This window comes from Ranitomeya variabilis, chromosome 1 (assembly GCF_051348905.1).
Source record: "Ranitomeya variabilis isolate aRanVar5 chromosome 1, aRanVar5.hap1, whole genome shotgun sequence".
Classification (NCBI taxonomy): domain Eukaryota; kingdom Metazoa; phylum Chordata; class Amphibia; order Anura; family Dendrobatidae; genus Ranitomeya; species Ranitomeya variabilis.
The window spans coordinates 360,713,299-360,727,342 of NC_135232.1; the positions used below are offsets into that span (position 1 = coordinate 360,713,299).

Here is a 14,044-nt window from a genome sequence, read left to right on the forward strand (position 1 = left end):
TTGTGACTTGTGAAGTCTCAGTCTCCTATGCAAGTAACATTGCGATTGGGAAAATGTATTTGGTTTTTACATTTAGCTTTGGAGACTTTTTGTTTTTTTGATAGTCTACGCCATACATCAGTATGAAAATACGATAACATTATTTCCCATGTGATATTAAGAAAAACTGATTGCAGTATCTACGTTCTTGAATTCACAAAGCCATATCCTATATTCTGTGTTTAGCACGGGCGGATTAAAGTGAAGACTACGTTGGAGCAACAGGAGGCAAAGCGTAAGGAGAGAGAGAGAAAATTACAACTCTATGTTAGTGCCACACAGGCAGCCTTCAATAAGGTAACTGAAGCGGTCATTGGTGCTGGCTTTTCCACTAATATGCTTCCAATTTTCCATTGAGTCTAAAGAGTTTTCCAAAATCTGTAGAAGAGTAGGGATCTTTTTTAAAACCAAGAAATAATCCTTACTTACCAGTTAAATACCACACTGCTCCGGTGGACCTCATCAGTCCTACTTCATTCACCTGACCTCTGTAGCCAATTGCTGGCTTCAACGGTGCTGCCTATGAAACCCTCACATGGCCAGTGAGTTGCTACAGAGGTCAGATGAATGATGTTTGAATCGTCATTATTGCTGGACTAGTGATCACTGGAGCCGGAATCCGGAATTAGCAGCACTTCGGATGCAGTGCATGTCCGCTGTGTCCAAAGCGCTGCCTTCTGTTGAACACAGGTGAATCCACATGTGTTCACTGAAATTGACAGGCTGCGGTCTTGAAAGACGCCCCTCATGTCGGTGTTCGCAGGTGATCCATAGGTACACATGCACACATACTAGACATGGGATTTCTAGAAATCCCATCCATTATACTGCAACATCTGGCCACTGCGGTTTGTACGCTGCATAAATAAACAGCATCGAAACCGCAGCAAATTCCTGATGGTAGGCACATACCCTGACTCTCAGCTGGTAAGTAATGCTTTTAGCATATTCTATAGTCTTATGTAGTAATGGTTTTTATTTTGTTTATTTAAATCCTGAAAAATCCTTTAAGGGTATGTTTCCACGTGCCGGATTACATCAGGATTTTCTGCGGATTGGACACTGCTTTCAGCCGCAGCGTCCAATCCACAGCATCCAGATGTTACAGAATAGTGGAGGGAATTTTATGAACTCTCGTCTCCACTATGTGCGCACTGCCGCATCCGGCGGCCCTGCGTATCCGGACAGGCGGCATGTCTTTATAGACTGCAGCATGACTATTTATCTTGCGGCGACGCTCCATCTCCGCAAGATAAATAACTTAGCCTATGTATAGGATGCGGTGATTCCGCCTGTGTTCAATGAACACATCCGGAATCACCGCGCGTAAAGAAGGGGGCAGCACTTTGGGCGGAGCGGGGTATCCGCTGTGTCTAAAGCACAGAGCTTCCGGAACGTGGAGACATAGCCTTAATCAGTATTTCGATTAAATCTAGAAATTGACAAGTAACCATTTATGTTTACGGAGATTCGATTAGGTACAATGTATGTGCAGATGTATTGGATTTTATCTGTATTAACCCCTTTTTTGACATATGTACATTATAATGGGTAAGGAGATGCCCCATTATGACATGATAATGTCTTAGGCTACTTTCACACTGGCGTTTTCTGCAGTACGTCTCAATGCGTCGTTTTGCTGAAAAAACGCATCCTGCAAAAGTGTTTGCAGGATGCGTTTTTTTTTTGCATTGACTTACATTAGCGACGCATTTGCGACGCATTGCCACACGTCGCAACCGTCGTGCGACGGTTGCGCCGTGTTGTGGCGGACCGTCTGGACCAAAAAACGTTACATGTAACGTTTTTTGATCCCGACGGTCCGCTTTTTCCGACCGCGCATGCGCGTCCGGAACTCCGCCCCCACCTCCACGCACTTCCCCGCACCTCACAATGGGGCAGTGGATGCGCTGGAAAAATGCATCCGCTGCCCCCGTTGTGCGGCGGAGACAACACTAGCGTCGGCGACCTCGGCCCGACGCACTGCGACGGACCGAGCCTGACGCTAGTGTGAAAGAAGCCTTAGTGATTTATGGGGGCAATAAGAGCTGGCTTCACTATCCGCACCTTCAGATCAGGAAGTGAGAGCTGTAGCTGCACTCTCACTTCCTCTTGATTACTTATACGTCTGAAAGAGGGGATAGTGAAGCCGACACTGATGGGCAAACGGCTCACATTACATAAAAGCCTCAAGTTATTACACCAGTGATCAAACTAAAATGTTCAAGTCTCATAGAAGGACTAAATAAAAAGTTAGCAAAAATTTAAAATAAGCAACATAAAAAACACAACATTTCCTGCAATTTAAATAAATGTATAATACATTTGGTATTAGTATTATGTAAAATTGTCACATTACTTAACCCCCTACAGTGAACATAACAAATATATAAAACCCACTTTTTGACTTCATTTTTAATTATTCCGCTGCATAAAAAGTAGAACAAAATGCAATAAAAAAAAGCATATGTATCTGAGAATATAGCTGAAAACATTGGAGTAAAGGAGAAAGGGTCGGAGAGCTTCAAACAGTGGGGTGCTTTTTTGAATTTACCAAATGGATGAAACAAAGAGTAAAAAATGTAAAGGGGTCTGAATACTTTCCGTACCCACTGTATATTATTCAAGGTTTTTTATCCTTTGTTATTACATATTTAAATTAGGCCGTTGGATTAAATGCTTTTTCCTGCTCTTACATAACCTATTTTATTCTAAGATCTATTAATTAAAACATACTTTGTTCTTGGGACAACCACTTTAAGTTTATTTCCATATGAAAAAGTTCATCGTTACATTTCAAAAGGAAAAACTTCCTTAATTGTAGACATTTTTTAAAAATAAATGTCAAGGTTGGCCCGCGACTTTGTCCAAGCTTTTAATAATTGCGTTTGACATCCCTGATTTAACCCAGCCATTTTCTCTCCTCAGTGAAACATGAACGGACCATCGACATAAATTTGACAATATTCTTCTGTGCCTGCTTTAGAATCTACATTTGTCCGTAGTATCAACCTTCTGTGCTATGAAGGCTTATTTTTGTTTTTTTTTCCAGCGAAAAGGTGGACAGTTGGATAAAGAAGCCTTGGAAATAGCAGCTCAAATATTGGCTTTAAATCCAGACTTTGCCTCATTATGGAACTTGAGACGAGAGGTTTTTCTTGCACTTGGATCTGACAGGTGACTTTTCTTTTCGCTGTAGGACTCTGATATTGTACAAATTGTGAAAAGGTGTAGTGTTAGCATGTATGGTCAAATAGAAATGATCCTTTAATGATCACATGCATTCAGACGGTTTGCTAGAAGTGGTGCTTGGTGACAGATGGAAGGGGGGTACACGTAGGATCAGACTACTCACTGATTTGTTTGTAGTCTCTAACCATGGAAATGCGTAGATATGCAAAGTAGCTGTACAATACTGAAAGATATTTTTGACATTTTCAAACGTGTGCATATTCATTCAGAAAAGCTACCCAATTAAAGGTACAAGTGGGTAAAATGTAAGTGGTCAGTTGTTAAGCACATAAATATTACACTTTCCTTTCTTTTTGTATTTGAGGTCCGATGAAGAGATGCGCTCTCTATATTTGTCAGAGCTCTCCTTTCTACAGAATTGTCTACAAGTCAACCCTAAATCCTATGGCACTTGGTATCATCGTTGTTGGATCATGAAACATATGCCGGAGCCAGATTGGGCTAGAGAGCTAACACTTTGTAATCAATTTCTGGAGATTGATGAGAGGAACTGTAAGTGCAATCTAAATAGAGTCCACTCTCGCGCAATATTGTGAAGTTAATCATATTTATTTTCCTCCTCGTCTGGTATACAGTTCATTGCTGGGGTTACAGAAGATTTGTAGCACAATCATTTCATGTGCCTCCCTCTGATGAGCTTGAATATACTAGCGACCTTATCACCAAAAATTTCTCCAATTACTCATCTTGGCATTATCGGAGCAAGCTTCTTCCCCAGATTCATCCAGACCCACAGCATCTAGGCCGAGCAACCGAAAAAGTCTTGCTCTCAGGTGGGAAAACAAAGATTACTTAAGAAATGTCACAATTCTATCCATATTTCATGCAGGAACCCTTGGAGAAGGGATTCTGAACTTTAGGGTAGGTTCACACGTTATTCTATAGGGACAGCTCTCCAAGCAAACATATGGACATGTGACCAGACGCTTAAAAAGGAACCTGTCAGGTCAGATAACTCTATTATCCTGCAGATGTGGGTTTATCTGCAGGTTAAGATAATTAGAAAAGTGCCTGGCCAGTGTACTGGAAGTGCGGCACCCAGGAGAAAGTCAATTTTATTCCTCCTGGGAGCTGCTGGCTTTGTCAGGCAGGCAGGCGTGTCAGTGTGGCTAAAGTCATTGCTCCCTATACTGTGACTGACTGATAGCTGGGCTCTGCAGTGCCTCCATGCAGAGCTGGCTGTCAGTCAAAGTGCCGGAGCGTGCTTACAGCCACCTCACAGTATATAGTGAGTAGCGACTAGCCGTACTGGCACACCTGGCAGGTCCCGGGAACCTGGAATAATAAAATTCACTGTCTTCTGGGTGCTGCTTTTCCAGTATGGCAGCCAGGCACCTTTTCTAATGCTATTAACCTACAGATATCTGAGGTGACAGGTTCCCATTTAATATAAGACAATTGACAATTTCCATGCTGAGACTCTGTAAATTAGTCTAGTTAATTTAAATTTGCCAATCATAGTGATCAGCCTACTCTACTTGATTGACAGGTCTTATTTATTTTTTTACTTCAAATTTTTAGTGTTCTGTCACACATTTGTAACTTTTCCATGTGTATAATGTGTTCTGTAATAAATAGCATTTTGATTTGTATTTTCTGCTAGAACTGGAGCTTGTACAGAATGCCTTCTTCACAGACCCAAATGATCAGAGCGCCTGGTTTTACCATCGATGGCTTCTTGGAAGAGGTGGGTATCTCCTAGGATGTCTTTCCTCCTTTTACACAATTACAGGCTTATAGTGATGATGGTATGTGGATGATTGATCTTTGGTAGTTCCTTAAACTCCTGTGATCATTGATGGAAAGCTATTACTGTTAAAAGGCGAATCCTTGCTAATAATACTAAATCAAGAAATTGCTGTTTCTAAATTTCCATCATATTTGTTACACCAGCCTCAATGTAACTTTTGTACATTTCTGCATTTCTGTAAAATTTGTCTTTTTCTTCCAGCTGATCTTCCTCTGTCTATCAGATGTATCTCTGTTGATGTGGCTGGCTCCTGGATATCAATAACCTTTTCTCAACCAGTTTTAGTAGGTGTACAGAAGTGAATTTCATGTTATCTTGTTTTGATGTACTACTGATTAAGGTAACATTATTTGGCTAAAGGTACCTTCACACTGAACAACTTAACAACGATAACGATAGCGATCCGTGACGTTGCAGCGTCCTGGATAGCGATATCGTTGTGTTTGACACGCAGCAGCGATCAGGATCCTGCTGTGACATCATTGGTCGGAGCTAGAAGGCCAGCATTTTATTTCGTTGCTGGGTCACCCGCTGACATCGCTGAGTCGGTGTGTGTGACGCCGATTCAGCGATGTCTTCACTGGTAACCAGGGTAAACATCGGGTTACTAAGCGCAGGGCCGCGTTTACCCTGGTTACCCGGGGACTTCGGCATCGTTGGTCGCTGGAGAGCTGTCTGTGTGACAGCTCTCCAGCGACCACACAACGACGAAACAGCGACGCTGCAGCGATCGGCATCGTTGTCTATATCGCTGCAGCGTCGCTTAATGTGATGGTACCTTAAACCAAAACCTGATCTCATTTTAAAGGCTTATAAGCTCCATACACAATAGCTGTCATTCGTCCATTGATTGTTTGCTGGCAGCTATCTCTCCCAACTCCTCCATAAACAGGCATTAGCAATCTGTCAAGCTCTCCTGTACTTTCTACAAGGTAGCCACTGCCAGCCTCCTCTAGCTGTGGCTTAATTCACTGAGCACAAAAGGATCAGTAGTCCCAAATCAAACATGCTGGATCCATATGCCCCCTGCCATCTGTCAGGGAATCTTGTTATTCTCAAACACATTAGGGCTCTTTCAGACATCAGTGTGTCCCGTACATGTGGTGACAGTTTTCACACGCACCGGAGACACTTACACAGGTAGATCCATACAAGTGAATGGGTCTGTGCACATGTCAGTGTGTTTCCACGGACCGTGAGTGCAAAACACGCTGACATCCTGCACACTGAGACAAGGATGACATCCGTGTGTCTGTCAGTGTGACACGTACCGGTGCCTGGCAATCATCTGTACTGTTAGCGCTGTTCCCTGGCGCCGAGTGCTGAAAACAACTCTCCTCATTCTCCCATGCTTGCGTAGTGATCAGCGCTAGCATGGGACAATGTTGAGAGTTGTATTAAGCTGATAACAGTGAGAGCAGGCGGCAGCTGATGAGAGTATTCATCAGCCTCCACCTGCTCTATAAATAAATAAAAAATTTTGTGGGGTTCCCTTGCATTTTTGATAACCAGCCAGGCAAAACTGATAGCTGTGGGCTGCAACCGTCAGCTTTATCAAGGCTAGTTATCAAGAATATAGGAGTCCCCATACTGTACTTTTATTCTTGTTAACTAGCCTTGCTAAAGCTGACAGCTGAGAGTTGCAGCCTACAGCTGTCAGTTTTGCCTGGCTGGTTATCAAAAATACAGCGAAACCCCATGTCATTATTTATAGCGCAGTCGGTGGCTGATGAATACTCCCATCAGCCGTCACCTGCTGTCTCTGTTAACAGTTGAATACAACTCTCAACATTGTCCCCTGCTCGTGCTGCGAGCAGGGGACAGTGATGTTAGCTGTCTTCAGCACACAACGTCGGGAAACAGAGCGAAGAGTACCACTGATTCCTAGATGCCGGTACGTGTGATACTGAGGCGGCACATGGTTACCACACACATTAAAACACATAGACACTGATATCTCCGGTACTGTTTTTTCCAGTATCAGAAATATCAGGACTTGTGAAGGAGCCCTTAGACTGTTGGCCGAGCCTGCCGACACTTGTGCTGCAGACACTTGTGCTGCAGACATTCTTCTAAAGTGTATGGAGGCCTTAGCTCTTATAGCCGAATCATGGCGTTTTGTATCAAAATATTATAGGCCTGTCACAGAGGTACATGGAATTTCTACTCTATCCAAATTTGAGAAAAAAATGTACAAACTCTTTCTTGCACATACACGCTTATAGATTTTAATAGGAGAGCAGAACACCTTTTTGTCTTAAAGGGAATGTGTCATCAAAAAAAGTAAAAAAAAAAAATTGAAACCTTTAAAACCTTAATGTTTACACTGTTAAGATATGCAAAAATTTAAAGTATAGGATCTGAAAAAATGACTAAGAAAAGTTTTGATATTTTCAGCTTATAAACACTAGGAGGAGCAGCTGCTCATGTTTGATATTAACACAAAGCGTAATTCTAGCTTGTATTATGATTGCAGTAAGTGTGGACTGAATCTGCTAGCATGTGTCTGACTTTACTTCTCGCCTACTCTTATGGGTGTCTGCAAAAGGAGAAGGGAAGATAATTTTGTAGGTGACTGTCCACTTCAATATCACATTACAGTGCCACAGATGACTGCAGACAGTGCCGATCCTAGCTTACCTGCTAACTGAGGCAAAAATTGACATAGCGTCCCACTTCACAGGGCGCAATGTCACAATTTGTTGTGAATTAGTCAAGAGGTGCTTATTTTTCACACTTATTAAAGCAACAAGATCTGCTTGTTTCTTTCCCAAGACCATTGTTGCTATCAATATGTAAAAAGCCAAATAAAGATCTGAAAGTAATGAATACTAGCAGTCTAATACTCTAAGAAAGCAGCTTTGAATAATAAAGTGAAATGTCAGTGAGACAACTGAAATGGTATTTTCCTACTACCCTTTGTCATTCTTCACTTCCCTTTCTACAGAATTTTCCACATTGGCCATGTCCTAAATACAGGAGGGAAACATTTGCTGTTTGATATTAACCCCTTAAGCCCCAAGGGTGGTTTGCACATTAATGACCAGGCCAATTTTTACAATTCTGACCACTGTCCCTTTATGAGGTTATAACTCTGGAATGCTTCAATGGATCTTGATAATTCTGACATTTTCTCGTGACATATTGTACTTCATGATAGTGGTAAAATTTCTTTGATAAGACTTGCGTTTATTTGTGAAAAAAATGAAAATTTTGAAAATTTCGCAGTTTTCCAACTTTGAATTTTTATGCCCTTAAATCACAGAGATATGTCACACAAAGTACTTACCCGTATTTCGCGGACTATAAGACGCACCGGACCATAAGACGCACCCCAAATTTGGGGTGAAAATTGCAGAAAAAAAGATTTTTTATAAGATGGGGGTCCGTCTTATTGTCCGAATTTACAGTATCTTACCTGTGGGCTGGTGGTGGCAGAGCAGGGTCCCAGGAGGCATGGTGTCGGCAGAGGTGGGGTGAGGCGGTACGGCGTGCACCTGAGCAGGGTCCCTTCCTGCTTAGGTGGGCGACGCCACGGCCTGGTGTCCATGGGAGGGTGGCAGCAGTGGTTACCGGCAGAGGTGTTGGGATGAGGAGGCACAGTGAGAGGGGTGCGGGTGAATCCTGTTGTTACCGTGGTGGCAGAGGTGTGGAGACGAGGAGGCGCAGTGAGCGGGGTCCCTTTCCCTGGTGAGGTGATGCAGCAGCCCCGGTAATGCAGCAGAGCAGGGTGAATCCTGTGGTTACCGTGGTGGCAGAGGTGTGGAGATGAGGAGGCGCAGTGAGCGGGGTCCCTTTCCCCGGAGAGGTGATGCAGCAGCCCCGGTAATGCAGCAGGGCCGGGTGAATCCTGTTGTTATCGGTGCGCGCGGCCATCTTCCTGAGGCCGCGCGTTCGCAGATGGAGCTCTGCTGCCCGGGGCTTCAGGAAAATGGCCGGCGCGATCCCCATCTGCGCACACGCGGCATCCCGCGGCCATTTTCCTGAAGCCCCGGGCAGCAGAGCTCCATCTGCGAATGCGCGGCCTCAGGAAGATGGCCGCGCGCACCGATAACAACAGGATTCACCCGGCCCTGCTGCATTACCGGGGCTGCTGCATCACCTCACCGGGGAAAGGGACCCCGCTCACTGCGCCTCCTCATCTCCACACCTCTGCCACCGCACCTCTGCCGCCGCACCTCTGCCGCCGCACCTCTGCCGCCACGGTCCACGGTAAGCCTGCATTGCGAATATAAGACGCACCCCCCATTTTCCCCCCTTTTTTGGGGGGGAAAAAGTGCGTCTTATATGCCAAAAAATACGGTAATAAGTAACATTTCCCACATATCTACTTTACATCAGCACAATTTTGGAACCAAATTTTTTTTTTGTTAGGGAGTTATAAGGGTTAAAAGTTGACCAGCAATTTCTCATTTTTACAACACCATTTTTTTTTAGGGACCACATCACATTTGAAGTCATTTTGAGGGGTCTATATGATAGAAAATACCCAAGTGTGACACCATTCTAAAAACTGCTCCCCTCAAGGTGCTCAAAACCACATTCAAGAAGTTTATTAACCCTTCAGGTGTTTCACAGGAATTTTTAGAATGTTTAAATAAAAATGAACATTTAACTTTTTTTCACACAAAATTTACTTCAGCTCCAATTTTATTTATTTTACCAAGGGTAATAGGAGAAAATGGACCCCAAAAGTTGTTGAGCACTTTGACCCACCAAGAGCTTCATAGAAGTTTATAATGCAGAGCCATAAAAATAAAAAATCATATTTTTTCACAAAAAATGATCTTTTCGCCCCCAATTTTTCATTTTTCCAAGGGTAAGAGAAGAAATTGGACCCCAAAAGTTGTTGTACAATTTGTCCTGAATACGCTGATACTCCATATGTGGGGGTAAACCACTGTTTGGGCGCATGACAGAGCTCGGAATGGAAGGAGCGCCGTTTGACTTTTCAATGCAAAATTGACAGGAACTGAGATGGGACACCATGTTGCGTTTGGAGAGCCACTGATGTGCCTAAACATTGAAACCCCCCACAAGTGACACCATTTTGGAAAGTAGACCCCCTAAGGAACTTATCTAGATGTGTTCTGAGAGCTTTGAACCACTTGGGGGTAGTGTTTCACTACAGTTTATAACGCAGAGCCGTGAAAATAAAAATTATTTTTTTCCCACAAAAATTATTTTTTTGCCCCCAGTTTTGTATTTTCCCAAGGGTAACAGGAGAAATTGGACCCCAAAAGTTGTTGTCCAATTTGTCCTGAGTACGCTGATACCCCATATGTGGAGGGGAACCACCGTTTGGGTGCATGGCAGAGCTTGGAAGGGAAGGAGCGCCATTTGGAATGCAGACTTAGATGGATTGGTCTGCAGGCGTCACATTGCGTTTGCAGAGCCCCTAATGTACCTAAACAGTAGAAATCCCCCACAATTGACCCCATATTAGAAACTAGACCCCTCAACGAACTTATCTAGATGTGTTGTGAGAACTTTGAACCCCCAAGTGTTTACAACGCAGAGCCGTGAAAATAAAAAATCATTTTTTTCCCACAAAAATGTTTTTTTAGCCCCCCAAATTTTTATTTTCCCAAGGGTAACGAGAAATTGGACCCCAAAAGTTGTTGTCCAATTTGTCCTGAGTATGCTGATACCCCATATGTTGGGGTAAACCCCTGTTTGGGCGCACGGGAGAGCTCGGAAGGGAAGGAGCACTGTGTTGCTTTTTCAACGCAGAATTGGCTGGAATTGAGATCGGACGCCATGTTGCATTCTGAGAGCCCCTGATGTGCCTAAACAGTGGAAACCCCCAATTCTAACTGAAACCCTAGCCCCAACTCTAACCCTAGCCCCAACCCTAGTCCTAACTCTAGCCATACCCCTAGCCTTAACCCTAACCCTAGCCCTAACCCTAATGGGAAAATGGAAATAAATACATTTTTTTAATTTTATTATTTTTCCCTAACTAAGGGGGTGATGACGGGGGGTTTGATTTACTATTTATCGCGGGGGGGGGTTATCGGATTTTTATGATTGACAGCCGTCACAGACTAAAAGACACTTTTTACTGCTAATAATTGTTTTCGCATCTCCACATTTTGAGAGCTATAATTTTTCCATATTTTGGTCCACAAAGTCATGTGAGTTCTTGTTTTTTTGCTGGACGATTTGACGTTTTTATTGGTAACATTTTCGGGCACGTGACATTTTTTGATCGCTTTTTATTCCGGTTTTTGAGAGGCAGAATGACCAAAAACCAGCTATTCATGAATTTCTTTTTGGGGGGCGTTTATACTGTTCCACGTTTGGTAAAATTGATAAAGCAGTTTTATTCTTCGGGTCAGTACAATTACAGCGATACCTCATTTATATCATTTTTTTATGTTTTGGCGCTTTTATACGATAAAAACTATTTTATAGAAAAAATTATTATTTTTGCATCGCTTTATTCTGGGGACTATAACTTTTTTAATTTTTCGCTGATGATGCTGTATGGTGGCTCGTTATTTGCGGGACAAGATGACGTTTTCAGCGGTACCATGGTTATTTATATCCGTCTTTTTGATCGCGTGTTATTCCACTTTTTGTTCGGCGGTCTGATAATAAAGGGTTGTTTTTTGCTTCGTTTTTTTTTTTTTTAACCACGTTCACTGAAGGGGTTAACTAGTGGGACAGTTTTATAGGGGGGTCGTTACGGATGCGGCGATACTAAATATGTGTACTTTTATTGTTTTTTTTTATTTTTTAGATAAAGAAATGTATTTATTGGAACAATATATTTTTTTTTCCTTTATTTAGGAATTTTTTTTATTTTTTTTTTACACATGTGAATATTTTTTACATCCATCGAACTATTTAGCTAAAGGTGTTCTCTTCAAAGAAGTCCCTTGCCAGTTTGCCTTTCCAGGGATCTCAGCTATTTGGCTCTAAGCTGGACCAAATTATTAAAGAGGCAACCGGAGGGACGAGTTCTCTCCTTCCTCAGGCCAAATCTCGACATTCCCTTCCGAAGCGTAAGTTTCGGCCCTTTCGCCGTCTCTCATCAACGAAAGATTTTTCCCACCAAGAGAAGTCACAGGTTCGCCAGGAAAGGAAAAGCGTTTCCTTCAAACCTACCCCCTCATGGCTGAACCGCAATGCACAAGGTAAATCCGCCTGACACAGGCCTGTCAGATTTTCCTCCGCATGAAGCCTCTCCCAGGCTGGGTGGTCATCTTCTGTGTTTCAGGGAAGCCTGTCTTGCCTCAGTTGATGGCTCAGAGAGGTTGTATCTTCAGGATACAAAATTGAATTCTTTTTGCGGCCCCGAGATCGATTGTTTGTATCCCGTCATCCAAGAGATCTCCGGGGTTCCGAGGTTTTTCGCTTCCATTGCCTCTCTTCTCAGATCAGGGGTTATTGTTCCCGTCCCATCCCAGGAACGTTTCACGGGCTTTTATTCAAACCTCTTCCTGGTTCTGAAGAATGACTGTTCGGTCCGACCCAACCCATCCTGGATCTGAAATTACTGAACAAATGGGTCTGTCTGCAAAATTTCAGGATGGAATCACTTCGTTCAGAAATAGCTTCCATGGAGTTGCCAGAGTTCCTGTGCTCGATAGATATCCAAGACGCCTATCTCTATGACCCTATTTTCCTAAGGCACCAGAGAGTTCTGCGTTTTGCGGTGCGGATGGACCACCTTCAGTTTGTCGCCCTACCGTTTGGTCTTGCAACCACTCCCAGGGTATTCACGAAGTTCATGGCAGCGGTGTTGCCCCTTCTACGGTTCAGTTACCTAGTGCTCATCCCGTGCCTCAACAAAATCCTCATCAAGACTCAGTCTTTTTACCAGGCCCAGCAAAGCTTGTCCATCACTCTTGAGACCCTGTCTCGACTCGGCTGCTTAGTCAACAGGGCAAACTCCTGCTTGTATCTGCACAGCATCTGATATTCCTAGGCATGTTGTTCAAAACCCTCCAGGTAAGCGTCTTTCTTCCCAAGGAGAAGAGGGCAACCCTCCAGCGAGGGGTTCGCTCTCTGCAGGGTCCTCGGTCTCCATCTTTCTGATCAGGACTTCCATCAGATTTGCCTTTGATGGGGCAATCGGGATGTAGACCTCATGGCATCCCGGTTGAACAGGAACGTCCCATAGTTCGTCTCAAGGTCCTGCGATCCTCTTGCAGTGGGTGCCTATGCTCTGGCGATACCCTGGTCACAGTTTGCTCTTCCTATCTGTTCCCTCCTCTCCCCTCCCTCCCAGGCTGTTGAAAAAGATCAAGGTGGAAGGGGTGACGGTCATTCTAATTGCACCGGATTGGCTCAAGAGGTCTTGGTTCACAGAGGTCGTCAATCTTCTCGCAGACACCTCCTGGACAGACCAGATCTTCTTTCCTAGGGTAGGATTTTCCACCAGAATTCTCAGTTGCTCTATTTAACGGCGTGGCTGTTGAACCCGTAGTTTTAAGAACGTCCGGGTTTTCAGGACGAGTGATTCAGACGATGATCTGGGCTTGGAAGCCGTTATGATCATCTGTCTATTATCGGACTTGGAAAGCTTTTTTTCGGTTGGTGTGAGGCTGATCACATTGTTCCTATGTCCTTTTCTCTCCCTTCTATTCTGGCATTTTCATCAGGCGGGACATGATGCAGGCCTTGCTCTCAGTTCTCCAAAGGACCAAGTGTCAGCGCTTTCTATTCTTTTCCAGAAGAACTTATCCTTCTGTCCTCAGGTCAGAACATTTCTTTAGGGAGTGGCCCATGCAACCCCTCCATACCAGACACCTGTTCATCCCTGGTACCTCAGGTTAGTTCGGGGGGCCCTCAGGAGTTCCCCCTTTGAACCGTTTCCAGAAGTCTCTCTTTTTTTTCTTTCTTGGAAGGTGTTTTTTCTTGTGGCAATCACTTCCATTAGGTGCTTCTTTGAGCTGGCGGCTCTTTCCTGTCACCCCCACCTTCCTGGTTCTCCACCAAAATAAGGTGGTTTTGCGGCCAATGCGTGGTTTCCGCTTTTCATCTAAGTGAGCC

At 43.8% G+C, this 14,044-nt stretch overlaps 1 protein-coding gene across 3 annotated transcripts in view; it reads left to right on the plus strand.

Moving 5' to 3' along the window:
• Positions 1 to 14,044, plus strand: part of RABGGTA (Rab geranylgeranyltransferase subunit alpha) — a 94,515-nt gene that overhangs the window by 20,643 nt on the left and 59,828 nt on the right. For all 3 annotated transcript variants that reach the window (XM_077248936.1, XM_077248934.1, XM_077248935.1), the window contains 6 exons: positions 226 to 336; positions 3,092 to 3,216; positions 3,596 to 3,783; positions 3,867 to 4,064; positions 4,895 to 4,978; positions 5,243 to 5,325. In XM_077248936.1, the coding sequence (XP_077105051.1) occupies positions 226 to 336; positions 3,092 to 3,216; positions 3,596 to 3,783; positions 3,867 to 4,064; positions 4,895 to 4,978; positions 5,243 to 5,325 (789 nt within the window). The remainder of the gene's footprint in view (positions 1 to 225; positions 337 to 3,091; positions 3,217 to 3,595; positions 3,784 to 3,866; positions 4,065 to 4,894; positions 4,979 to 5,242; positions 5,326 to 14,044) is intronic.